Source organism: Beta vulgaris, chromosome 4 (genome assembly GCF_026745355.1).
Source record: "Beta vulgaris subsp. vulgaris cultivar EL10 chromosome 4, EL10.2, whole genome shotgun sequence".
NCBI classification, from domain to species: domain Eukaryota; kingdom Viridiplantae; phylum Streptophyta; class Magnoliopsida; order Caryophyllales; family Amaranthaceae; genus Beta; species Beta vulgaris.
This window is the reverse complement of record NC_079205.1, coordinates 48854092-48878265: the sequence shown is the minus strand read 5'-3', so window position 1 is coordinate 48878265 and position 24174 is coordinate 48854092. Positions and strand designations below refer to the sequence as shown.

The 24174-nt window shown below is 36.5% G+C and overlaps 2 protein-coding genes and 1 long non-coding RNA gene across 4 annotated transcripts; 1 reads left to right on the top strand and 2 right to left on the bottom strand.

Moving 5' to 3' along the window:
• Positions 1–1864: 1864 nt before the first annotated feature.
• On the bottom strand, positions 1865–2742 carry LOC130590994 (uncharacterized). The gene is made up of 2 exons (XR_008968874.1): positions 2232–2742; positions 1865–2122 (listed from the first exon to the last, which is right to left on the bottom strand). It is a non-coding gene; the product is annotated as an uncharacterized LOC130590994 (long non-coding RNA).
• A 4083-nt stretch (positions 2743–6825) lies between these two features.
• Positions 6826–7620, top strand: LOC104890975 (hypothetical protein). Its single transcript, XM_010676601.4, has one exon. The coding sequence runs from the start codon at positions 6949–6951 to the stop codon at positions 7480–7482; it is 534 nt and encodes a 177-aa protein (XP_010674903.2). The 5' UTR covers positions 6826–6948; the 3' UTR covers positions 7483–7620.
• Positions 7621–10137: 2517 nt separating this feature from the next.
• On the bottom strand, positions 10138–23155 carry LOC104890974 (serine/threonine-protein kinase EDR1). 2 transcript variants are annotated; one of them, XR_789735.4, is made up of 14 exons: positions 22465–23155; positions 20593–21015; positions 19102–19205; positions 16314–17416; positions 15278–15318; positions 14759–14827; positions 13090–13190; positions 12320–12398; positions 12150–12248; positions 11560–11628; positions 11413–11462; positions 10775–10951; positions 10461–10662; positions 10138–10346 (listed from the first exon to the last, which is right to left on the bottom strand). XR_789735.4 is itself a non-coding variant. In XM_010676600.4 (13 exons), the coding sequence occupies exons 1-13, from the start codon at positions 22927–22929 to the stop codon at positions 10527–10529; spliced, it is 2916 nt and encodes a 971-aa protein (XP_010674902.2). In that variant the 5' UTR covers positions 22930–23155; the 3' UTR covers positions 10138–10526. The 2 variants fall into 2 exon arrangements, 1 of the variants encoding a protein (XP_010674902.2); XM_010676600.4 differs by having other exon boundaries at positions 10138–10662.
• Between the last annotated feature and the right edge of the window lie 1019 nt (positions 23156–24174).

Sequence of the window (24174 nt, the reverse complement as noted above, 5' to 3'; positions counted from 1 at the left end):
GTGTTTAAGGAAGAAGATGAGAGAAGGAGATATGGGTTTGTGTTCGAGAATCCTAGGGTTTTTTTGTTAAGGTTGAAGAACAGTGAGGAGAGAAGAGGAGAGAGAGAAGAGAGAGAGGAGAGAGAGTTGAAAGATTGAGAAATGTGGGGTAATTAATCTGAAATGTGGGGGGTTGGGTTGATTAAATGTTGGGAGGTGTTTTTAATTTGGGAGAGTTTGAATCTGAAAAGTGGTTGGTTTCAATGAATTATGGTGGGAATCATCAAATTAGTTAGTTTGTTTAGGGATTTAATTAGGGGACACAAATCAATTTTTATTTTTTAAATAAGGTAATGTTATCTTTTTAACCCCCTACACTTACTAAAAAAGAAAAGAAAAAAGTGTTGCAAATATTTTGAAACATCCCGAAGTATAAAGTGTTGCAAATATTATGATTAAGAGGAAGTAGTAGAAAATATTAGAATATGGGCATCAAAGTGTCAAGGGATCAAGGCAGTGGTGGACCAAGGAATTTGAATATGGAGATACGGAGTTACGGACGTACAACAAACACAAAAATAGTAGAAAAAAGTTCATATAAATTGTTTAATACATAAGTCTTACAACCAAAATATCTATCGTCATAAAACCAATTAGTAGAAAAAAGTTCATTAAAATAATACATAAGTCTTACAACCAAAATATCCATAGTCATACAACCAATTTTGTTAAAAAAATGCATAAGATTAAACTTCAAACTAAAATTACAATTGCATCCTACGAGCCTTCATATTTTGAAATCGATCAATGATATCTTCATCGGGAACTTCTAGGAACACATCGTTTTCGATGAAAGTAACCAAACAATCATTCATGAGTTGATCACCCATGCTATTCCGCAACTTACTTTTGACATATGTAATTTTTCAAAGACACTCTTTCTACACTTACATTATCTACATGAAGAATCAACATCAACTTGATAAGCAAAAAGATTAGTGGATAAGTCTTATGCCTATCGGTTTCAACAAGCTTCATAGAAAGGGAGTTAAGATCATCCAAATCTCGAAATTTATTATCTCTTCGCAAATTCAATGAATATATCAAGTTGGAATTCAAGAGACATCCCATCAAGACTCGAAAATTCTTCTGGATAAAATATGGCAAGTTTAAGTACCTTGTCTTTGTGAAAAGAAGAGAAGTTATCTCTAGGACTTAAACAAGCCATGCATGTAAGTAGCTCCATGTTTCTCTCATTAAATCGGTTGTCAAGTTCTTGAAGGTGCAAATCGATCACTCTCAAAAAATTATCAACACGAAAATGTTGAAGATTTGTTGTTTGTTCCACAAAACGTCTTGATTATCTTCCTAGAGGAACATAAGAAGCCTCCATAATGGGAACAACAATACCATCACTAGTACAGAAAAGGCAATTTGCGTCGGATGTGAGGCGCTTATTTGCGTCGGACTTTGGTGCGACGCCAAAGCCCTCGACGCAAATGACTCAGAAACGATCTGCGTCGTATGCGGAAACGACGCAGATGGTTCACCTATTTGCGTCGCACCTGTATACGGTGCGACGCAAGTGGATCTTGCCAGCCCAAATCACCAAGCTCAAAGGGTAATTTGCGTCGCACATCGCCTAGGGTGCGGTGCAGATGAGTAATTTGCGTAGCACCTTGGGCCACGTGCGACGCAAATTGCAATTTTTTTTTTTAAATTTTTTTTTTTATTAAAAAAAACTAACAAATGCAGGAAATTCTACACAAATTCCATCATGAATCAGCAATAACGAATGCAGTAATTGAAAAGGAAATGAATACTGTACAAAAAAACTAATAACAATACAAACTACAAAGGCAATGGACTATGGAGATGTAAGAGATAGAGGATTGAAAATCAACAGCCTCAAGATTTGGACAATGAATGTGTAGAGATAGAGGATTGAAAATCAAATAAAACTAATAACAATACTGTACAAAAATTCGACCAGATCTGGAAAAATAAAAACGAAAATGCTTCGAATTCTAGAACATATATATCACAATAATTCATAAAAACAAATCTATCAATAATAGTAAAAAAATGTTGGAGCTTCCTTCACATCTTGACCTTCCTTCTTGGTTTTATACTTCGAACACATCTGGAATTCACGAAAATTAAAAAAACGAAGATCTTCAAACAAGATCTGAAAAAATGACAAATTGCGAAAAATTAAAACAAGCGAATAACAAGAACAAAAAAAAAGTTACCTGGAGATTTTAGGATGAAAAAACGAGGTCTTCAAACAAGATCTGAATTCTGAAAAAAATGACAAATTACGAAAAATTAAAACAGGCGAATAAAAACAAGAAAAAGAAAAAGAAAAAAATAAGTTACCTGAAGATTCGTTCGTTCGCTAAAGATTCGTTCGTTGTTCGAAGTGTTGTTGCTGTTGGTGTCGTCGATGCTGAAGATCGCTCACTGAAGGTCATGGCGTCGAAGATTCGATCGTCGGTTGATGCGAACTGAAGCAGATGTTGAAGAGAAAATGATTCGTTCGACGTGAAGAAGAGGGACGAAAGTGAGAGACAAAGAGAGGGACTTCCTGATGCGTTTGAGGGACGAAATTTTAGGGTTTCAGGGACGAAATTTTAGGGTTGAGGGACGAAAGTGAGAGAGAAAGAGAGGGAGGCGGGTTGAGAGGGACGAAAGTGAGAGAGAAAGAGAGGGAGGCGGGTTGAGAGGGACGAAAGGGAGGCGGGTGGTTTTGAGAAGCTTTAAGGTTTGAGATGTTAAGAGAGAGGCGTTGTTTATGGGGTTAGAAATAAATTGGGCTTTGGGCTGATCTGCGTCGGATGGGCTAAGGGGTCCGACGCAGATTACTTTGTTTTGTGCGTCGCACCATGACCTTCATGCGACGCACATAGATGATTTGCATCGCATAATATTTAGATACGACGCACATAGTTCGTCTTATGCGTCGATTCATTGTTACATGCGACGCAAATAGTATATTTGCATCGTTTCCGTGTTTGTGCGACGCAAATGGGCCGATGCAAATTGACCTTTTTCTACTAGTGCATGTTTCACACAAAATGAAGTGATCTTGTTCAAAAGAGCCTCCCAACCTTACTCTCTCATTTGTTGCAACACATTTTAGTGTAAGAAACAAGTTTCATGGCATTTATAATATCTTGCTCTTTTGTTTGCAAAGCAACACACAAATCATTAGTGTACCCAAAAATAGTCAACATCAAGTGTGCCATAAAAACAAAATCAAATGTTTCTAGTGAGCCCAAAACAATTTGGGCTTTGAACTTATCTTCCGATGAACCATGTTTTCCAATGTGCACAAGTACCTCAACAATTGTAGGAAACAAATGGATGATATTTAAAAGACTTTTGTAATGAGAACCCCAACGAGTATCCTCGGGCCTTTTCAAACCAAGTTCTTGATTCAACCCCGACCGGCTCCTCAAGTTCCCCCAAATTCAAGGCTTGAACAACTTTTTGAGCTTGACTTTCTCGAATCATTTATCTTCTTTTACAAGAAACTCCAACTACATTCAACAAGTTTGCAAGTATCTCAAAGAACCAACCACAACTATCATTCTTTTTAGCAACGGCTACTAGAGTTAGTTGAAGTTGATGAGCAAAACAATGTACATAGTAAGCTCTAGGAGTATCATTCACAATCAAAGTTCTAAGACCATTTATTTCACCCTTCATATTAGTAGCCCCATCATACCATTGCCCTCGAATTATGGATGGACTCAATGAATGATCCATAAGCAAAGTCATAATTGCTTCTTTAAGTGACAAAGCCGTGGTATCACCAACATGAATAATTTTCAAAAATATCTCCACCACCTACCCAAATTTTCTATCAACATATCGCAAAACAAAAGCTAATTGTTCATTTTGAGACAAATCACTTGACTCATCGACCAATACACCAAAGTAGTCATCACCAAGCTCCTCAATTATGCACTTAGTTGTTTCTTTTGCACAACAATTAATAATTTCTTTTTGAATCTTAGGTGAAGTCATTTGATTATTTTTTGGTGCATTTTCAAAAGTGATTTTTTTAGCATCTTCACATTTCCCCCTAACCACTTCAAAAGTTCAAGAAAGTTTCCCATTCAATACTTTCATCATGGCCACGAAATTCCAAACCTTGAAGCAAAAGTAATCTCAAACAAGTTAAAGATGCTTTCAATCGAAGTTCATATTCACTTCAAACCACATACTTGCATTTTCCATAGCAACATAGATTGATTTCTCTTTGGCATCTTTTAAGTTCACATATTTTTCATAAGCAAGATTATGTGCACTTTTAATTCCACCAACATGTTCTCAAATCTATCCTATTTATTCCATGACCTAAATCCTCCATTAACAAATGCATCACCCCCACACAAATTTCAATATCATTCTTGAATAAGAAACATAAAAAGCAAAATCGCGCATCTTTTTAAACACTATATTCAAGTCAATCCCATAACTTTGACCATCATTTGTGATTTATACGCGGATGAAAATATAGTCATGTGGGATCTTGTTAGATTCATAATAACATTAATTTTATTAATATGTACTTTTTATAATTTTTACAAATACAAAACTAAAGATATATGTCCTCAAAGTTTTGCATTGGCATGCTTGAAAAGTGTAAATGTGTAGATTAAAATGAAACGGAGGGAGTATAAACTTAGAAAAGTTGGAAAATATGAAATTAAAACACAAAAATATAAACTTAACAACTTACGAAAATCGAATCTGGTAAGCCGAAGAATGCGAATTTGGTCGCGAAGCTGAAGAATGCGAACTAGCAGGCTCGCAACCGTTATGTCCTTCTCTAGTATGTGGTATCAGTTGAGAGAGGATAGAGAAGAGAGAGAGAGGAGAGAGAAGAGAAATGATTAGAGAAAGTCAAGCTCAAAAAGTTGCTCAAGCCTTGGATTTGGGGGAACTTGAGAGTGGGTCGGGGTTGAATCAAGAACTTGGTTTGAAAAGGTCCGGGGATACTCGTTGGGGTTCTCATCACAAAAGTCTTTTAAATATCATCCATTTGTTTCCTACAATTGTTGGGGTGCTTGTGCACATTGGAAAACATGGTTCATCGGAACATAAGTTCAAAGCCAAAATTATTTTGGGCTCATTAGAAACATTATTTGATTTTGTTTTTATGGCACACTTGATGCTGACTATTTTTGGATACACTAATGATTTGTGTGTTGCTTTGCAAAGAAAAGAGCAACATATTGTAAATGCCATGGAACTTGTTTCTTACACTAAAATTATGTTACGAAAAATGAGAGAGCAAGGTTGGGAGGCTCTTTTGAACAAGATCACTTCATTTTGTGTGAAACATGGTATTTTTGTTCCTATTATGGATGCTTCTTATGTTCCTCAAGGAAGACCAAGATGTTTTGTGGAACAAATAATAAATCTTCAACATTTTCGTCTTGACATTTTTTTGGGAGTGATTGATTTGCGAAAAATGAGAGAGCAAGGTTGGGAGGCTCTTTTGAACAAGATCACTTCATTTTGTGTGAAACATGGTATTTTTGTTCCCATTATGGATGCTTCTTATGTTCCTCAAGGAAGACCAAGATGTTTTGTGGAACAAATAATAAATCTTCAACATTTTCGTCTTGACATTTTTTTGGGAGTGATTGATTTGCACCTTCATGAACTTGACAATCGATTTAATGAGAGAAATATGGAGCTAATTACATGCATGGCTTGTTTAAGTCCTAAAGATAACTTCTCTTCTTTTGACAAAGACAAGGTACTTAAACTTGCCACATTTATCCCGAAGAATTTTCGAGTCTTGATGTGATGTCTGTTGAATTGCAACTTGATGTATTCATGGAATATGAGAAGAGATAATAAATTTCGGGATTTGAATGATCTTAACTCCCTTTCTATGAAGCTTGTTGAAACGAATAGGCATAAGACTTATCCACTAATCTTTTTGCTTATCAAGTTGATGTTGATTCTTCCTGTGTATACTGAAACTGTAGAAAGAGTGTTTTCGAAAATTACATATGTCAAAAGTAAGTTGTGGAATAGCATGGGTGATCAACTCATGAATGATTGTTTGGTTACTTTCATCAAAAACGATGTGTTCCTAGAAGTTTCCGATGGAGATACCATTGATCGATTTCAAAATATGAAGTTTAATAATAAATTACGCTCGTCGGATGCAATTGTAATTTTAGTTTGAAGTTTAATCTTATGCATTTTTTTAACAAAATTGGTTGTATGATTATGGATATTTTGGTTGTAAGACTTATGTATTGAACAAATTTTATGAACTTTTTTCTACTAATTGGTTGTATGACTATGGAAATTTTGGTTGTAAGACTTATGTATTGAACAATTTTTATGAACTTTTTTCTACTATTTTTGTGTTTGTTATACGTCCGTAACTCCGTATCCCCAGATTCAAATTCCTGGGTCTGCCACACTATGTGGCATCAGTTGAGAGAAGAGAGAGAGGAGAGAGAGGAGAGAGGAGAGAGAAGAGTCTGAGAGAAAAATGAAATGTGTGCTTTGTGCCCTGCTTGATTTTTTTTTTGTTTTTTATAACTGATTTTTTTTTTAAATTTGGGGGTACAACTGTACCCCCATGTTCCCCTTTAGGTCTGTCACTGGGTGAAGGTAGAATGGGTTAGCACTAGCAGAGAAAATGTACATAAAAACATATGTATTAGCAATAGAGACTGGAAGGAAATAGGATGTAAATTTCTTTTAATAAAATGTCTTTACCTATTGTCGAAAAAAAAACTTTGAAGTGATGTGATAAACTTTTTTAAGAAAGCAATCACTAAAATAAATACTAAAGCTAGACAACAATTGATTAGCACATTATACAATCAATAATGACCTTTTAAAACAAGATTACACTAGATGACTACCAACCTTATATAATTAGACACTACATGATTGGTTCTCCCATTGGGCCATTACCATAAAAAAATGGAGCTAAACTCTACAAGAATTAGCCTCAGGCCATTCAAAATCAAAGATGTTGATGATTTTATGATATGGGCAGGTGATGATGAGGTAACCAAGAACCTCCAGTGGAGAACCATCAGTTCTAAGGAAGAGGCCTTGGCTTATATCAAGGATGTTTGCATACCACACCCTTGGAGGAGGTCCATATGCATCGACGACCATTCCATCGGGATGATCACAATCTTCCCTGAATCAGGTGATGGACGATGCCGGGCACACGTAGGGTATGCTGTGTCTAAGGAGTACTGGAACAAAGGGATAGCTTCAAGAGCTTTAAAGTTGGGTATTAATCAGGTGATTAAGGATTATCCTGATTTGGTTAGATTGCAAGCTTTTGTTAGTGTGGAAAATAAGGCCTCTCAAAGGGTTTTAGAGAAGTGTGGGTTTCTTCAAGAAGGGTTGTTGAGGAAATATAGCTATGTTAAGGGACAGTTAAAGGATATGTTCATCTATAGTATTTTATCAACAGAGTTATTATCATCAGTACATCATTAGTGAACATCATTTGGTTCATATAGTGGTATGAGTTTGGAATCAGGAAAGAAATCAAGGTAGTATAGGTTTGAAACTTGATACCTAATATCATGTGTTTGGTTTTATTTGGAAATGAATTTTTTTTCTTCTATTTTGATACCTTGAGGTATTGGTATGTGTTGGGAAATATCACAAATAATCTTGCATCAGAATAATATTCGTTTGAGGTATTGGTTAAATCTTTTAATTTTGTAAACAAACACTAGGTATAAGATTTGCTCATTCTAAACCCATACCTCATACCAAAATCATTTGAACCAAACGCTCACAGGTTTCCATTATATCAAGTACTAGTGTGTTCCAACTCTTCTTATTCTATGTGATGTTTATCTTCTTGGATGTTTAGGCTATGCTACGAGTTAAATATTTTACCAAAGCCAAATTGAACTCAATCTGAAAGGCACTGTTTTTTAACATATCCACATGCCCTAAATGATTTTGTTGCTTCTTTATATAACTTGGATGTAGGGATTTCAGCTTTCTCTATTCATGCCATATGTAATTTTATCGTCTCCAATACACTAATTTGACCATTAATATTTATAGTGATATAAAACTATAAAAATATTGAAAACTACTTCTTCCGTTCTTTTTTGTTCTTCTTGTATTCCCCATCAGGAAATTTCAAAATGTTCTTCCTATTTTGAATCTTTTCCACTCTAGGCATGTGAATTTTTACCAAAATGCCCACCTATAATTTTGTTATTCCACTATCGCCTTCGTCTTTTGCAATTGTGGGTCCCTAAAATTGATTATATTTACCTTCCCAACACTGCAATTATCTCTGTTAAGTAAATTTGCACCCTCTCTTCAATTCTCACCAAGTTACCATGAAAGCTCTGCCTTCACCTTTAAAATTCTTCACATGTATCCTTCCTCTCTCCTCAACTCTATAATATCTTCGCATGATCACAATTTTCTTTAAGCTCAATGTTTATGAAAGTTTATTCCTATAAATAATCTACCAAAGTTACCTCCTTTGTCCAACAATCTGGCAACCTACCACAACCGCACATCCATCGCCCACACCATCTCCTCTACAATTCGTATTCATTTTTTCTTGTGTTTTCTTTTGACAAATTGCACCATGTAATGGTGGTCTCAAATCTGGAAACTTTTGGCCAATTTAGACCATCGTGGGCTTCAACGTCGTCGTTTTCTATGAGAGTTTCAATAAGGTTGAGTGATGAATTTTAGTATAGGTGATGAGTTCTAGTAAGAGGAAGGTTCGAGGTTTAATCAAAGACAAAGATGGGTTCACCAAAAAACAGAGGGCGGGGGGAGATGTAGTTTGGAGTCCACGTAAATTTGTAAGTAGACAAGTGGGTGGGTAAAGGAATGAGATCTATACTCTTTTTCATTTCTCTCTCATGGAATCTTAGTCCAATTTAAGTTTGCATTGCTTTCTCCCCTAATTCTAAATAGGATAAACAAAAGAGAACGAAGGGAGTACATGTTGAAGTTTAATCTAACAAGATGCTATATGATTGTTTCCCCCTATATATAATGGTGATAATTTGTGGTCAAATTAAAATATATAAAGCTTGATCTCAAAAGAAAAAGCAAGTGTTGCATGAAATATAGAACGAATGAAATATATGATCTGGTAGCATGTACTGGAAGAAACGATGCCCATTCTAAAGCCATAAGTAAATTAGCAAATTTATTTCACGATAATTGTAGACTAATACAAACATGGGTCTTTAAGTGAGGCTAAAACACCCATCAACAAATGGGGAGAAAAAGACTCTTCTAGATGAGGGATAATTATTGAAAAACAAGCTAGTTAATATGAAAGAAAATGAAAATTAGGGCTTACAAAAAATTTATAGGAGCCCTTACAATAACCAACAGTAGATGCTAGAGGTATGAGAATTTTATCATACACTCGAATGTACTAAATAGAAGAGTTTCAAATGAGCAAACACTAGTATATATTACACACGGGTGTATGATGATTGACGAATAGACTCGAAACTCGACCCTCGACCCTTGAGGGAGAGAGAAAAATTGAGAAAAAGTGACTCCGTTAAGTCAACTAATTTTTCAATCCCATTCTTGTTTAGCCTTATTAGCTTATGAGCCTTATTAGCTTATTAACCTCATATTTCTTTCCACCAACCAATTTCAACAGGGTAATCGATTCAACTCTATTTAATCGACTACTTTCTTTAAAATTGATCATTGCAATTAAGTTACCATATTTTGTCAAGAGTAGTGATGCATCCACCTTACAGATGAACAATCTTTACTCATCTCAACCCTTCTGACACTAATATTGTTCGCTTCGCACTATATAATTACATTGACACCAAATAACAAATTAATTCATTTTTCCCTATGTTACTCCCATGTGAAAGATGTTATTTTTTCTGTAATGACGAGAGGAGACAACTGGTATGATTGACATTGAGAACCTAGAAGAGGAAGCTCATTGTTACAAGAAAAAGGATCCGAAGTAAACTTTTAAGTAATGATTTTTTTGAGGGTATTGAAGTATGATTTGGTTAATCAATAAATACAAAAGCAGCATTACATCATAATATCTCACGCCTAGCAAGTTCTTCATTGAGTTGCTCACTGATAACAATGACATTTCACAGAAATTAGCAAGAATTAAACACATAAACATACATCCAATTTTGGTGCTCAACAAGTTGATTGTACTTGCAATTTCATCATTTCATGGAAATGCCTGTTTTACAATTCCATGTCAAATTTTATTAGAATACGGTATGAACGTATGTATACAATATTTGGATCCAAAACTATGCACACCTCTGTACAAATTCCGCATCTGTGATTCGCTTTGGCTGCTGTTGCTCCTGTAACCAAAATTCAATCACTAATTACACTGAAAACCAAAACTGCCCAGGAAGCTTTCAGCATTTTTACTAATCTTGTGTGTTTACTTTTCTTTTTTGTGCATGTCATCTTACTTTTTTCTAAACTTTATGTACCCTCTCTACATCCAAGAATATGAGGTCTTTATTCACACTTCGGAATCAAGGCGTAGAATTCACAGAGATCTCTGGTGACATTGCTGAACTTTGCTGGTCAACATTTGAAGAGATGACGAGATGCTGCAAGGACTTCAGAGCTACACAAAGCTGTGCGAATGAAGGGCGCAGATTCGGCTCACTGAAATTTGAGATCAAATCAATTCATCACGCATAAAAGTACCGTATAACTTTAATGCAAAGAGAAGCACCCGGTTGATGGGTGACAACATGAAAGAGACTAGAGAACTTACGACTGCCAACATTCCCATATTATCCTAGCAACCAAAGGATCAAGTTCCTTAGAGATGTCTAGGCGCCGATTTTGGAAACCTACCGCGCCAACAACTTGCATTGGGTTCATCCCACTCCAAGGCAGTCTAAGTGTTGCAAGCTCCCACAAGATCACTCCGAAACTATATATATCACATCTGATTGTCCAACCACAGCAAAAATTTTAACTTGGTTATTGTAGAAAAGATAGCAAAATTGGGCATTATTATCAGGACTAGTGCAGTTCATCTGTCTTGCGTATAAGTGGTCTTTCTAAGCTGGTGAATGGTGATTCCAATAACAAAAAATTGACATTGACAGGTTATGTTCAACGGCAAGCAAATTAGGAGTAACCCACTTCCCATGTTCGCGATACCTGCTCTTAAATTCTTATGTCTTTTTTGGGATGATTATGATGTCTCATAACTCACAAGAGTCTTATAATGACAATCAAAAGCACAAATAATTCTCAAAACATATTCCAACAATTTCTCATCCAATGATTCTGCTAGAAACAAAACTGAAATTTAAGAACAATTCAGGGACTAGCATTGGTTCTTGCAAACACCAGGCCACCAGGTCAGAGAGATAAATTCGTAGGGCGAAGAAAGGAACTCACTTCTCATTTGATGGTTCATTTCGAAGTACTTCTGGAGCCATCCATTCAGGCTAATGTAATAAACGAAATGTTTGTTAGCATAAGATAGCATTACAAAATATATATATTTATATAAAGCTCAAGTACAACCAAGTTCAGTAAACTTACAGTTCCAGCAGTTGATTTAGATGACAAAAATGTATTGTGCTTCAGCCTTGACAATCCGAAATCACAGACCTGCAGTGACAGATTTGTTGGCAAAGTCACGATAGTTATTCTAGGATGCCAAATTGGGAAGCACAGACATACAAGTGAAAAGGAAAAAATCGTCTCATGATCTACAGTAACATATCCCTAAAAGAAATCCCTAAGCACAGAAGCTACAAGAGAGAACCATCTTCTCCCGACTCAAAAAATTCATCTTCCCTCTTCACCCACAAGATGGAACAGCTATAGGACGTGTCAACGGTAGGCTGGCAGCCTGAAAAACCAAATCTAAAATATAGCAAGGTGGTTGTTAAGTAAGGAAATTTTTGGAGTATAGCGTATGCACAAGCTGTATATGTCTCAGAGTACACAGAATATAAAGCCCGTGTGCCTTTTCTGGTACAGAATGCAATGCATATTCTGAGTGTCATCGTCCCTTATATTGTATTTCTAAATTTATAGGATTTGGGGGCTGGGAGAGGCTGAGGGGTGTTGTTATATGCCAACCAGAATTTAAATTAGCACAGTAACTCTATGAAATTCCAAATTACCTTCACATTCCAGTTCTTGTCAACCAGCAAGTTGGGAGACTTTAAATCACGGTGTACAATAGTTGGTGTGCTTGTATGCAAGCAATTCATACCCCTAGCCTGCAAGTAAGAGAGTTATTGTTGGTGTACTTCCATGGATTACAACATAGTGGAAAGGGGAAGGTCCATACCACATCCAGTGCCATTTTTATTCTACGCTTTTCGTCAATTTGAGAATTGGGACGATGGAGAATCCGGTATAAACTTCCTCTACAATTCAAACAACATCAAAATGTCATCTAATTATTGTCCAACTCATTACTTAGATATAGTCTACGATCACCATAACCATTAACCACCACCAGCCCCTCTCTCTCCCCCCCCCCCCCCCTCCAAAAGAAAAAAAAATTATGCAGGCAAAATACTGTTTAATTAAGATGCATGTAAGTTCACTTGTTAAGCCTCTAGATTCACAATCAGAAGCATCAAGAACGAAGTTTGAACAAAACCACAAGTCTTATTGATACGGTGGATTTCTCTTTTTGCTGATGGAGTGAGGTTGCCAAAGAGAAATTTGACCAAAAAATGCACAGGTAGAGAAAACATAATTAAGAAAAAAAAGGGAAAGTTGGACAAGAGACAGAAAAGGGGTAGCGGGTAAATGTTAGGAAGCCCTTATCATTGCTAGCACGTTGCATGCTATATCAGCAAACAATTTAAACCTTTTGTGATTTCTAAAGTTGATGCTAACAGATACTGCAAGTCATCATTAGTTTACAGATATTATGGAAGTATTTAAGTTGGAAAACTAAAAAATTTGTTAAGAATGATTAAAAAAAATTCTTATAAGCCATTCACCTACTGGCTGTTTTTGTTTCCATTTCCATTTTCTGTGCAACACAGGTTTATAGCTAAATACTAAATACCACAATATTATCATCTGGAATATAGCAGCACATACCTGGGAAGAAATTCAGACACAATGGACAGATTTGGCGGGCGAGTAACAGCACCCATAAACAGGACTACATTAGGATGGCGCAATCTTCGCATTATACGGACCTGTAATTGGAGGAGAAAGCAAAACATTGATCCACCAGATACATAAGTAGATGATACACTCCACTATTATCCTCAAAACACAGCAGCATAAAAAAATTTAGCAAAAACAATCAACAAAATCCAGAATCTTAAGTCACACATCTTATCTAAACATTGTCATATACTTCTTCCGTTTTTATTTACTCCCAACATTTCCCTTTGTTCAAGGACCAAGGAGAGGAGAGAGATATAAAGAAAGAACCCCATGTGCAAGGAGAGAGAAAGACAGAACATATTGCCAAAATAGCAATGTTGCGGGTAAAAGAGAATTGCCATAAATGGAAATTGTTGCCAGTAAAAAAAACAAAAGTAGAATATATTGCAGAAGCTGAAGCAAGCCCAGGAAGTAGTAGCCTTTTCCTTGCGGTGGAAGGGATTTTGGGGGGGGGGGGTATGCAACACAAATACATGAAGCTTCCCATGCCTGACAAGGAAGATTTCAGCAATGACTTCAGGTAAAACAGTTAATTCATGCCTGATATACTGAGAAGAGATAAGTCCAATAAATTATTTCAAACATTTATGTGTTCCAAAAATATTCCGGCCTTTTCAAGAGTATTGATAATAAATATCAAGTCAATCTATAGGAGAAGTAAATAGCAATCAGTACAACAGAGCACTTTCTTCTACAAGGATCATCATAGTACTCTACAAAACAACTTCACGATTAAATTCATTCATACAGAGCATTTATGCACCATAATAATCTTCGAAAGACGCAAAGTTTCAGGAGTTGGGGGAAAGACATTTGATCAATAAATAGTAAAAGTTTTAGCACATATAAGGATTAGGATTAAAGGGACCTCATCAACATATTGTCTATGATAATAATAATAATAAAGTATAATGATTGCCAAACACATTGTCATCAGAAGGAGACATCCCCAGAAAGTCTCAGAAGCATAACCAGTGAATGAGCTAGAAAACAACACTCCCACAGAGAGCATGATCTGGAACCATATTCAAATATATTCTACAACTTCTCTCCAATTATAGCATCCGCAGGCCGCAACCATTAATTATTTTGAGATAAGAAAGCACCCCATTAATCAGTCAAACAAACAAATTGTCAGAGAACACTCTGCTCTTTATGCCTACCAAACAGACACAGGAAGCCTGTAAATGTGCCGCAAAGGCAGCTGAACACATCTACTTCACATTTTCCACTCCTCTGAAATTAAGTAGTCGACGTAGCTAATTCAGAAGTCAAGAAAAAATAACTTCCAGTCTTTCAGTTACTAAAGCACAAAATGCCACAACAAAAAAAGATAAACATTGCTCCTAGACATGTAGACCAAGTATCTGTAGGAAATCAATGATATTTCCACCTGCTTTATTGTCCCTCATAACATATAACATCCCTTACCCTCGACCCACTTCATAACATGTACAGTAATATCATGCACTAATATTCTAGGTGGTAAGCAAATTATCTTGATCCCCTGATTCCTTTTCCATAGAGCAAAGAATGATCTTCAAAGCAGCCAAATGACTTTTAAGTTTTCTAACAAAAGCAGCTTTACACTCACCTCTCTTTTGAACTCTGCTAAAGCATCTCCTGAGAAATCTTGATCCAAAAATTTCTTGACAGCAACTTCCTGCAATGTAGAAAAGGTGCACGAACAACTTATAAGCTCTTGGATTACTCAAACAATAAGAATCAAATTGCCTACCCCGCTGAAGTGAGAAAGCAATAAAAACCAAATCTTATATCATTCAAAGATAAACCAATTAGCATGAAGAGCATTAAATATCTCCAAATAAATTGTCTGCTCATTCTTAGCATAATGTATAAACAAATTGACCAAAGTTAGACCTTCTAACAAACTTGAAAACAGCCGACATAATCAATCATTCCTAACTCTTGGCTCGTATTAACCTAACTCCAAATAGATCAAGTACGCCTTCCCTTTATTTTGCACGTACCAAAGGACGTTCAGTGAGACACCAAACTAAAAGGAGAATATCTAATAGACGTAGTCTAGAATTTTTCAACTGGCATTTCGAAGTCAACACCTTTCCCAACAATGTGCCATTATAGAACTTACTGTGCCGTTCCAATCTGCATGGTAGACCTCCCCATATGAACCTGTTGTGCAGCAAAAGTGGAGAACAAATCAAAAAAAAATGAAATAAAAATATGACACAAGAGAGAGCATTCAACTAAAACAGTAATGAGAAAATAAAGACACTTAACCAAAGCTCGAGTCTTAAAGTTTCCTTCTAGTCTAGGCAGGGTAGCAAGAGAAGCAGCTTCTGCAAGCAGATCACGGTTACCACTTATGTTGGTTTATTGTGGTGTGGAGATGGCATTGATGAAGAAGTGAAGGATTGCAAGATATCGGGGCTGTTTGTAAAGTAAGCATACCATAAGAAGATGGTGCGCTTGCACAAGTTGAAGCAGATTTTGGCAAAGAAAGCAGAAGCTTTGGTGCACCTGCACGAGTTTAGGCAGTGAGCTCGCACAAAGGGTTGTGCACGAGCACCAGAAACAACAGTACACCTGCACAGCATATTGCCACTCTTCTTTTTTTTCTTTTCTTTTTGGCAGTTCGGCGGATCCTAGACATTCTATGTATGTGTCCCAGTATAAATATGTAAAGGCTGCTTTAGGTTATTCTTCAAGTGAGAAGACAATCTTAGATCTGGAGGGGCTATAGAACCCTAGAGAGAGGTTAGAGAGACTAACAATTCTCCTTGTATTGAAGTCCTAGTGCAATTTGTGGTTTAGCCCCCCGATCTTGGGTTTCCACATTAAATCTTTGTGTCTTTATTGCTTATTCTTCTTAATTCTAGTGTTCATTTCCGCATATACCTCAATAGCATGATTTGTAAGCGCCTGGTGTGTTTATTCCTAACAACCTACAGTTGATAGGTACTTTTAAGCCAAACCTGAGTACGTGACTAACAGTTGATATAAATACCTAAGTCAACTATGGGGAAGATATAGGATGGCAACATAGAAAGATCTAGACAATGTCAACACAAACCACATTTTAGACGAGCATGTAAGATGTAACTCAGAAAAGAAATTTGATTTATGAGGAATACTTTTAATTGTTACATGAAAGAAAATTATATTACCTAATCCAATCCTTTCACCAATTACAAGGTCTTCCCACGAAATTTCACATTCACCCACATCATCAAGAACTTGGTCAACCGCGCCAGAATCCACAGGTCCTACATTTGTATTATTTAATATATATCCTGTTCCTATAAATCCCTCAGTTGTGCACTTGGCACCACCATGAAAACCAGTGCTATTTTTTTTGCCTACATTTCCCTGTCCGGGCATGGATACAGAAGAGGTTGCTTTCTCTCTGGAGTCTTTCACTTGGGAGGCATTTCCAGCTTCAATTGGAAGACGCTTATCATTCTGACCACTGCCAGGTGCAGCAGTCATACCAAAACTAACAGAACTGCCAGCATCGACATTTACACCATTCAAAGTCGAACTTCCCAACTGAGAACCATTCTGAGATACATTTTGGGAAGCTGATGTGCCAGATGATGTTGCTGGTGGCATTTTGGACTCCTTGTTTCCATTTCTTGGGAATAGACTCTCAACAAAATCACTGTCTTTCTTCCTGGGGACATAATTAATAGCTTGATGGTTTTTCCACATCATGGGAGAAGGCGGCTTTCTGGAGACAGCGTCATTCCTCAATCTCTGAGACTCATCAATTTCAAATTTGGGTTTGTTTTGCTGGGAAGCTTGGTTAGAACCTCGTAAATGGAATGGGTTAAGGTCAGCAAAAAGATTTCTTGGATCATCACTATTACCTTGATTATAGGGCACTACATTAACATTCAACCTGGTACCATCACCAACTGCAAGGGCTCCACGATGTGGTTTGAACAAAGATGCCCCCACTGCTGATGTTGAGGGCAAGTCCAACTGATGCGGGTTTGATAGGCTGGAGCCTCTAGAAGGGCCAGCACCCATGTCATTACTAGGACTAGTAGATGGAGGCAGTGAATCCGTCTTTCCAGTGACTGAATGCCGACCAAAACGAAGATTATTGTCAGAAGGAGACCCCCCGATTGGCACTAAATTCGATGGCTGGAAAGAGGGGATCATGTTTAGTTTTTGGTTGTATCCTGGAGCAGAAGAATCTTTCACACTTGATCCATCCACAGGTATTAGTGTTCCTGGTGCTGCCATGAGATCGACCAAAAACTCCCTGTGCAGAAGATCAAATAGTTAAATGAGAAAAGGAGTTTAGAGCTGTAACAATGCATTGCCACAAGTCATGATACATACTGAAACACAAAAAGCAGAATACCACTGAAATAAGAAGAATATTGTCTAACAAGGGGACCTAGGCTCAACCGAGTGGAAAAAAAAGGAACCCTAGGATCACAAATCCACCTTATGCTTTAACCTCACCACCTCCATGAAAACACTGAAATGAAAAATGCAACCCACAACGTAAAACTATTGGCAATGGACTGGAGGAGCTAACAACCAAAGCATACACCACTTCACCAGTAAGAAAAGAAGTCTGATCCTACAGATAACAGAAAAAATTCCTCATCTGCTACTAAAATGAAGAAGATCTAACAGAAAATACAAATATGCAATAAAACTATGTAGGCTGCAGCTATTGGCTGTCCTCTGATCCTATAGGACCCACTCCTCAAAGTCCCATAATGCCCTTCAACAGTATGGGGTCAAGGATAACAATAATCAGTTCTCTAATGACCAAAACAGTGATGAAATACAAACTTATCTGAAGATCCTGTGGAACATTCATCAATATCTGGTGGAAACACCAAATTGGAAGACAAATTTTTATAATTTTATGTTTAGCGGCTGAAAGAGAACCTATCTTCTAAGGACATCTGATACAGACATTTCAAGTTTCAGTAATTAATAAGGGAATGGTATTAGAAGTTCTGATACATAGCTGAAACAGCCTGCATCAGAGAAGTTGATAATATAGTACAAATCCTTCTCAAATCCTACTCAGGTCCGACCCAATTCATGGACAAAAAATCTGATCCCATTCAAGAAACATAATCTGAACCCAAGTACAGGTGGATAAGCAATGAATTGTATAGATGCAATTTGATCCAACCATTGCCATTCAACTGCTAGCTCTTTAATTACGATATGGATTGTTTCCGGTCTTCTCTTTTCCCTTTTACTTTAATTCCTTTTCTCGGAGAAGAAGGAATGGAGAATAAGGTATCAACAACAACTTTCTTCCAATGAGAATGGGGTTCCATGAGCATCACTAGCCTCAAACGTCTACCCTGATGGATGGTATAGGTCTTCTATCTGAACATAGAATTCTACAACATCAGAGTTGAGACTAGGGGAGAATATTAGTTGTTATTTTGCATCCATCTAGAAGCTTACACTTTGAACATAAAAGTCAACTATGATACTTAAAGAGCGTATGGCTCAAATTCAAAGAAAATTATAATGCTTTAAATTCTTCTTTGATCTGGATTTAGACGGGATGGGATCATGAGAATGCATCAATGGTTATGAACTTTATGTCAAAGAATCAATAAAGAGAAACATGAAAGACTCTTACCAAATTAATGGAGACTCTTACCAAACTAATGGAGATGACCTTATCACAAATGACTAAGAGTCTTGCTATAAGCTTTTGCAGCTGAATCATAGTTCTTAGGTACAGAGAGGATAGCTTAATACTTCCCGTTCACCTGATTCTTCCATTATTTTTCTAGAGAAAGGAAGGTATGGAGAATAGAAAAGTTGATATGTCACTAAACGAAGTCTGCAAGCTCATAATTCAACACATAAAAGTAATATAGTCCAAGAACATGGGTTACAATGAAAATGCAGTACTTGACAACAAGAAAAATAATCGCATCAACATGCACTAATAATTACCTGTCGTCAGTCATCTTTATTATATTAACAGCATCTTCTTCAACACCAGTGTAATGACTTCCTTTCACAAGTCTACATTTTATCCCAACATTGTCGGCTAATACCTACAAGTTAGCAAATTGTTACATAGCAAAAGACAATAACAATTTGAAGAAATCTAGGCATCTAGCAGATTTTGTAAAAGAAAATTTGCAACACTGATGGATAATTTAATTAAGAAGATGAAAGAGTAACAAAGACAACCATGTGCAGTTTCATCTAACTACTTTACTTTCCAACCTACAACATATATTTCCATTCTCTCTTTAAGTTGCAACATCACAGGAACACACCAGGTTTTAGGAGACTGAAGAAATAAAACAGATAGAAGGATAGATGGCCAATTTGATGAGGAGAGAAAAGGAAAGAAAGAGGTCACAAGCTAGATATCTTGGAACTAATTCAAAAAATCCGAACTGGAGAGTAAAAGGGGGAGTAATAAGAAAGAAACAATAATCATCAAGCATAGTTATAATCTATTATAATACCTAAAACAATATTAGTTTTCAATGATAAGTAATAATATATTATATAGGAGTACTTCCAGAAGTATAGTACACTATTAATAATGTTAATCAATAATATTCAAACTGAATATTAGATTTGAGTCTCTATTGCAGAATACTGAAAGCTAGCACTCCCTCCATCTTCCATTAACTTACTGCTTTAAGTATAGGATTTTAAGAAATTTTTTGGTGAGCCATTATATTGGTAGTATTATTAGATGTGATTGACCCGAGTGCAAAAGTTTGTAATGAGAAAGAGAAAAAACAGATGTGGTTGAAGATGAACGGTAATTTTGTATTAAGAAAATTGTAGATGTAGTTGGAGATTATGGTCTCATGGCCAAAATAAAATTCTGTAAAATAACTTCCACAGCCCAGAAGAATGGTTAAATAATAAGGGACATATGGAGCAGTAACCCATTCAAATTCAAAAGGAGAATTCTAAAAGCAAGCTGATTGAAGAAAAGAATATTTCTTTAATTATTTTCGATATCCCAATTGAAAGTTGATAGAGCATTCCTTTTCCCCGACTCAGTAAAAAAAGGAAAAGGAATCTTCGAAGAGTTAGTTTGCTATGCAAATCACATAGAATTTCAAGTTGGCCAAAGTGGCATTTCACTCCCTCTGTCTGAAACAAAAGGAAAGGGGGTCTTTACAAATCCCTAGTGAATGAATGAATGTGATTCTTCCCTTCTTTATCCTTTTAATAAACCCCCCCCCCCCCAACCAAAAACAAAATATCATCTGCTAATTTTTGGGACTAAAGAACCGAGCTATCCGCCACCTATAACCTAATTTGCATAAGATAATGTACAGGCTTATTTAAAGTGAATTGCATCTGAGGATATTGTTCATTTATAAGTCAGCCAAGTTAGTCTACAATGGTGGAACAGATTCAAAGAACACAATGAATTAACATCATGAAGGAAGTAATCCAGCAGCTAACCTTAAACAGCAACGCCCGGTAGCGTAACAAGCCAATTTTCACAGAGCCAATGGGGAAAACACTTGTATGAAGAGATGTTCTTAATTCCGTGCTGATCTCCATCCACTTTGCCAACACAATGCCTGCATCCCTAACTGGTCCCCCCATGTGTTCTGTAACAAGTTCAGCAAGCCTTTGAACCAATATACCCACCTCTGATGCAGGACAGTCTAGTGCAATACAATGCGCAACTTGCTCCAACTCCACAAGTATCGGATCAACTGCCCTATTAACTATCACAGCCTCAAATCCAGAATCACCTGCATTTGTTTCAAGGTCTGCCAGAGAAGGCATCTTTCCGTGGACTGCTGGATCCATCGAAATACCAAATACATCATAGAAGCCATCTACCACTTTCTCCTCATAGTCAAGGACATTGTAATCCTGGTAGAGTAGAATTCAGTTTCAGCACACCACAAACAGCAGCAAATATTTTCAATTGTCATGAAGAACAAAATACACCTAAGCTCACTATCGATTATTGATAGGAATCCTAGCAAAATTTAACCAAGACACTTCCATAATTGCATATGTACTGCTATCTAAACAAGATTTAACAGCTTCTTTCACCTGCATGAATTTTCTACTGCAAGATTTGTCATATATCTTCCCACTTTCACAGGCCGAAATGTTTCACCTTTTTCCAGAACTAATCTGACAATCAGAGCTTTATAAGGTGTCCAGGCAAGATGATCATTGACTATGGCCCCATTCTTTTGGGCTGAGAGAAACTCAACTGAACGGAACGGAACGGAACTGAGAAAAACTAAAATGCAGAGAGTAACTGAAGTGAACGGAACTGAAAATAAGTCCAAAAGAACATGGCCTATATATCAGATCTTCTTCCTCGTCCAGCATTTGAATTTCGTAAAAAAGAAAAAAAAAATTAATAGTTGTATTCTTCATCTATCCCCTCTTAAATCCACTAGCATGACTCAAGACCAGAGAGAGAGCCAGGTTGAGGAGGAAGATAAATGGATGTCTGAAGTGAAGTAATACAAAAATTCTTTTCTCTCGACTGAAAATATTATAATTTGTTGGTTTTGATGGAGCACTGTGGTAACAAAATTTTGGAGGGAAAGAGTATAATTTAAAAATCACTAAGGCTAAGTTTGGTTCACCGTATTTCATGCACTTATTACTTATTCTTGTTCGAACAAAATAGAACCAAATGTCGAAAAAGGAAGAAAGCTGTTCTCCGAAAGAACATTTTCCTGCCATTCAAGCAGCACGGCAGAGCCTCATGTCCTCTCTATTGTCCTAACAGCCTAACTAAAGAAACCAAAACTAAAATGTTCATTTGCTTCACAGATAAAAATTGTAATTTGAAATTATATTTCAAATACTATACTGAGCATAATTGTGTATCGTAACTTGTTTTGATATTAGGATTAGAACCAAACTAGTCCCGAAAAGGAAATAGACAGCAAAGGTTCAAATTCATAAATGTAATTGAATTTAAATGTTGTAAATTTTGTCAGAAACTACCAAATAAAATCAACTTTTCTTCAAGTTCCCCTTAAATGTTTGGCAAATACGATCAAATTGGCAAGTCTGATACTACGATCAACTGTTTCTTTCTGCTTCATACTCAATCACTAAGTGTCACCAACAAAATTCGCATTGCACGTGTCAAATTCTTGAAAATAGGAAATAAACCAACCTCATTAAACTAAAACTTATACTATCAATTTTCACATTTTCTCCATTCAAAAAAAATGTCTACTGACTTGATACTGAAGTCCAAATACAGTTAATTCAACAGAAAAGAGCAGAATTAAACATGACAAACTCCCACATTAGGTCCATAAACTCAAAAATTGAGAAACTCACCCAATAGCGGCGCGACAAAGTCTCACCGGAAAGCTCTTTATCACGGCCATTATCAATAGAATTAGACCTCCCCAAGCTCAACAAAGTCGCAGCACGGATCTGAACATTCTCCGGATCATCTCGAAACTCGGAATTGGAAGCACTGATCGCCAAAGCAAGCTGCATCTGAAATTCCTCCTCAGACGAGAAGTAATCACCTTGACGAAAACGATCATTGTTCACCAAATTATTAACCTCCGCCAAGTTTCCGACACCAATCGCCGGCGAATTTCCAGTATCAGTGGAGAGTGACTGCGATTGCGATTGCGACTGCGATTGAGTCGCCGCCATGGATGAAGTCGTTGTTGACGCAGATGAAGTTGAAGGTGGAGTTTGCGATGATGAAGATGATGATGAAGTTAGGGTTTCGTTGTTAGTACGATTGAGGTCGTGACTTTTATGGAGTTTCTTGAAAATGTGCTTCATTTTTGTTCTTGTTGTTGGTTGAGTTTGTCGTGTTTATGTTTATATAGTGTGTGGAAATGAAAATATGAAATGCAAAAAACTGCTAGATTTTGGGGGAAAGAGGAGAGAGAAAAGGGTGGAAAGAGTGAGGAAGGTGAGTGTGGTGAGAGGAGAGAGAAAGATATGTTTATATTTTGAGTTTGAGTTTGAGTTTGTTTTTGATGACGCGGTTGGAGAGACTAGAGAGAGAGAGACTATGTTAAGGAAATACTTTAGTTTTTGGATTTCTTATTTTGGTGTTAATGGTGGGTGGGGTATGGGGAAAACGAGACTAGATTTGGAGTTTTTTTTTGCTAAGAAAGATGGGAGAAATTTCGCATATCCTAAAACATTAGATGTGACTTTAACTTTGGTATTACAAAAGATAAGGCTAAATATTGAGTTCAAAAGCGGTATAGAGAAACTAGTGTACTACTACTAATTAGTAATTACTAATTAGGCCTTGTTTGGTTGTATATGGGAAGTCATACTTCTTAGGAAGTTATTTTTTCCATGTATTTGAAATTCCTAGGAAGTGTAAAATTGTGTTTGGTTGATAATGGAAAGTACAACTTCCCATGGGAAGCTCTACTGACCTAGGGGGACCTAGGTAAGTAACTTCCCCCATTTTGGAGGAAGTGCAAATTCTCATAGTTTTGCCAACCAAACAACTTCATATACTTGTACTTCCTAGGAATTTGCACTTCCCATAATTTGTTTTGTCAACCAAACAAGGCCTTAGTGTGTCTATACATAGAGGTGACATTCTTTAATATACAAACTAGTTATTGGATCCGGGTAAGAAATAATTCCATTTATTAATATAATAATTTATGATAATAACACTAAATACAACTTAGTCTAGTGATTGAGACTTTTGTATATGTACTTGAAATCTCGAGATCAAAACCTATATTACACAATTTCTAAAAAATTTTACAATCCGACTTGCGTGGACCCGGTTCACACTAAAAATAGTGTGGACCAGGCCCACGCACGTGACCCGTTAAACATTACTAACTTTTAATTACCAAAAATGCGCGATTTTCTCTCTCTTCAATACTTCCAAAATCCGCCACTTTCTCTCTCTTCCATATTTCCAAAAACCATAGATTCTATCGCTATTAAATTTCTGCAAATTATTGTTTCTCTCATAATAATAATGCGCCCGGCCAGCTTTAGACCACATCGAGTTCTTGAACAGAACATTTGCATACATCAATCTAC

Coding starts and splice junctions, on each gene's coding strand:
- LOC104890975 (XM_010676601.4), top strand. CDS start 6,949: ATGGAGCTAAACTCTACAAGAATTAGCCTCAGGCCATTCAAAATCAAA.
- LOC104890974 (XM_010676600.4), bottom strand. CDS start 22,929: ATGAAGCACATTTTCAAGAAACTCCATAAAAGTCACGACCTCAATCGT. Junction 21,016..22,464: donor CTTTGTCGCGCCGCTATTGG/GTGAGTTTCTCA, acceptor CTACTCTACCAG/GATTACAATGTCCTTGACTA. Junction 10,952..11,412: donor AATGAACCATCAAATGAGAA/GTGAGTTCCTTT, acceptor TTGGACAATCAG/ATGTGATATATATAGTTTCG.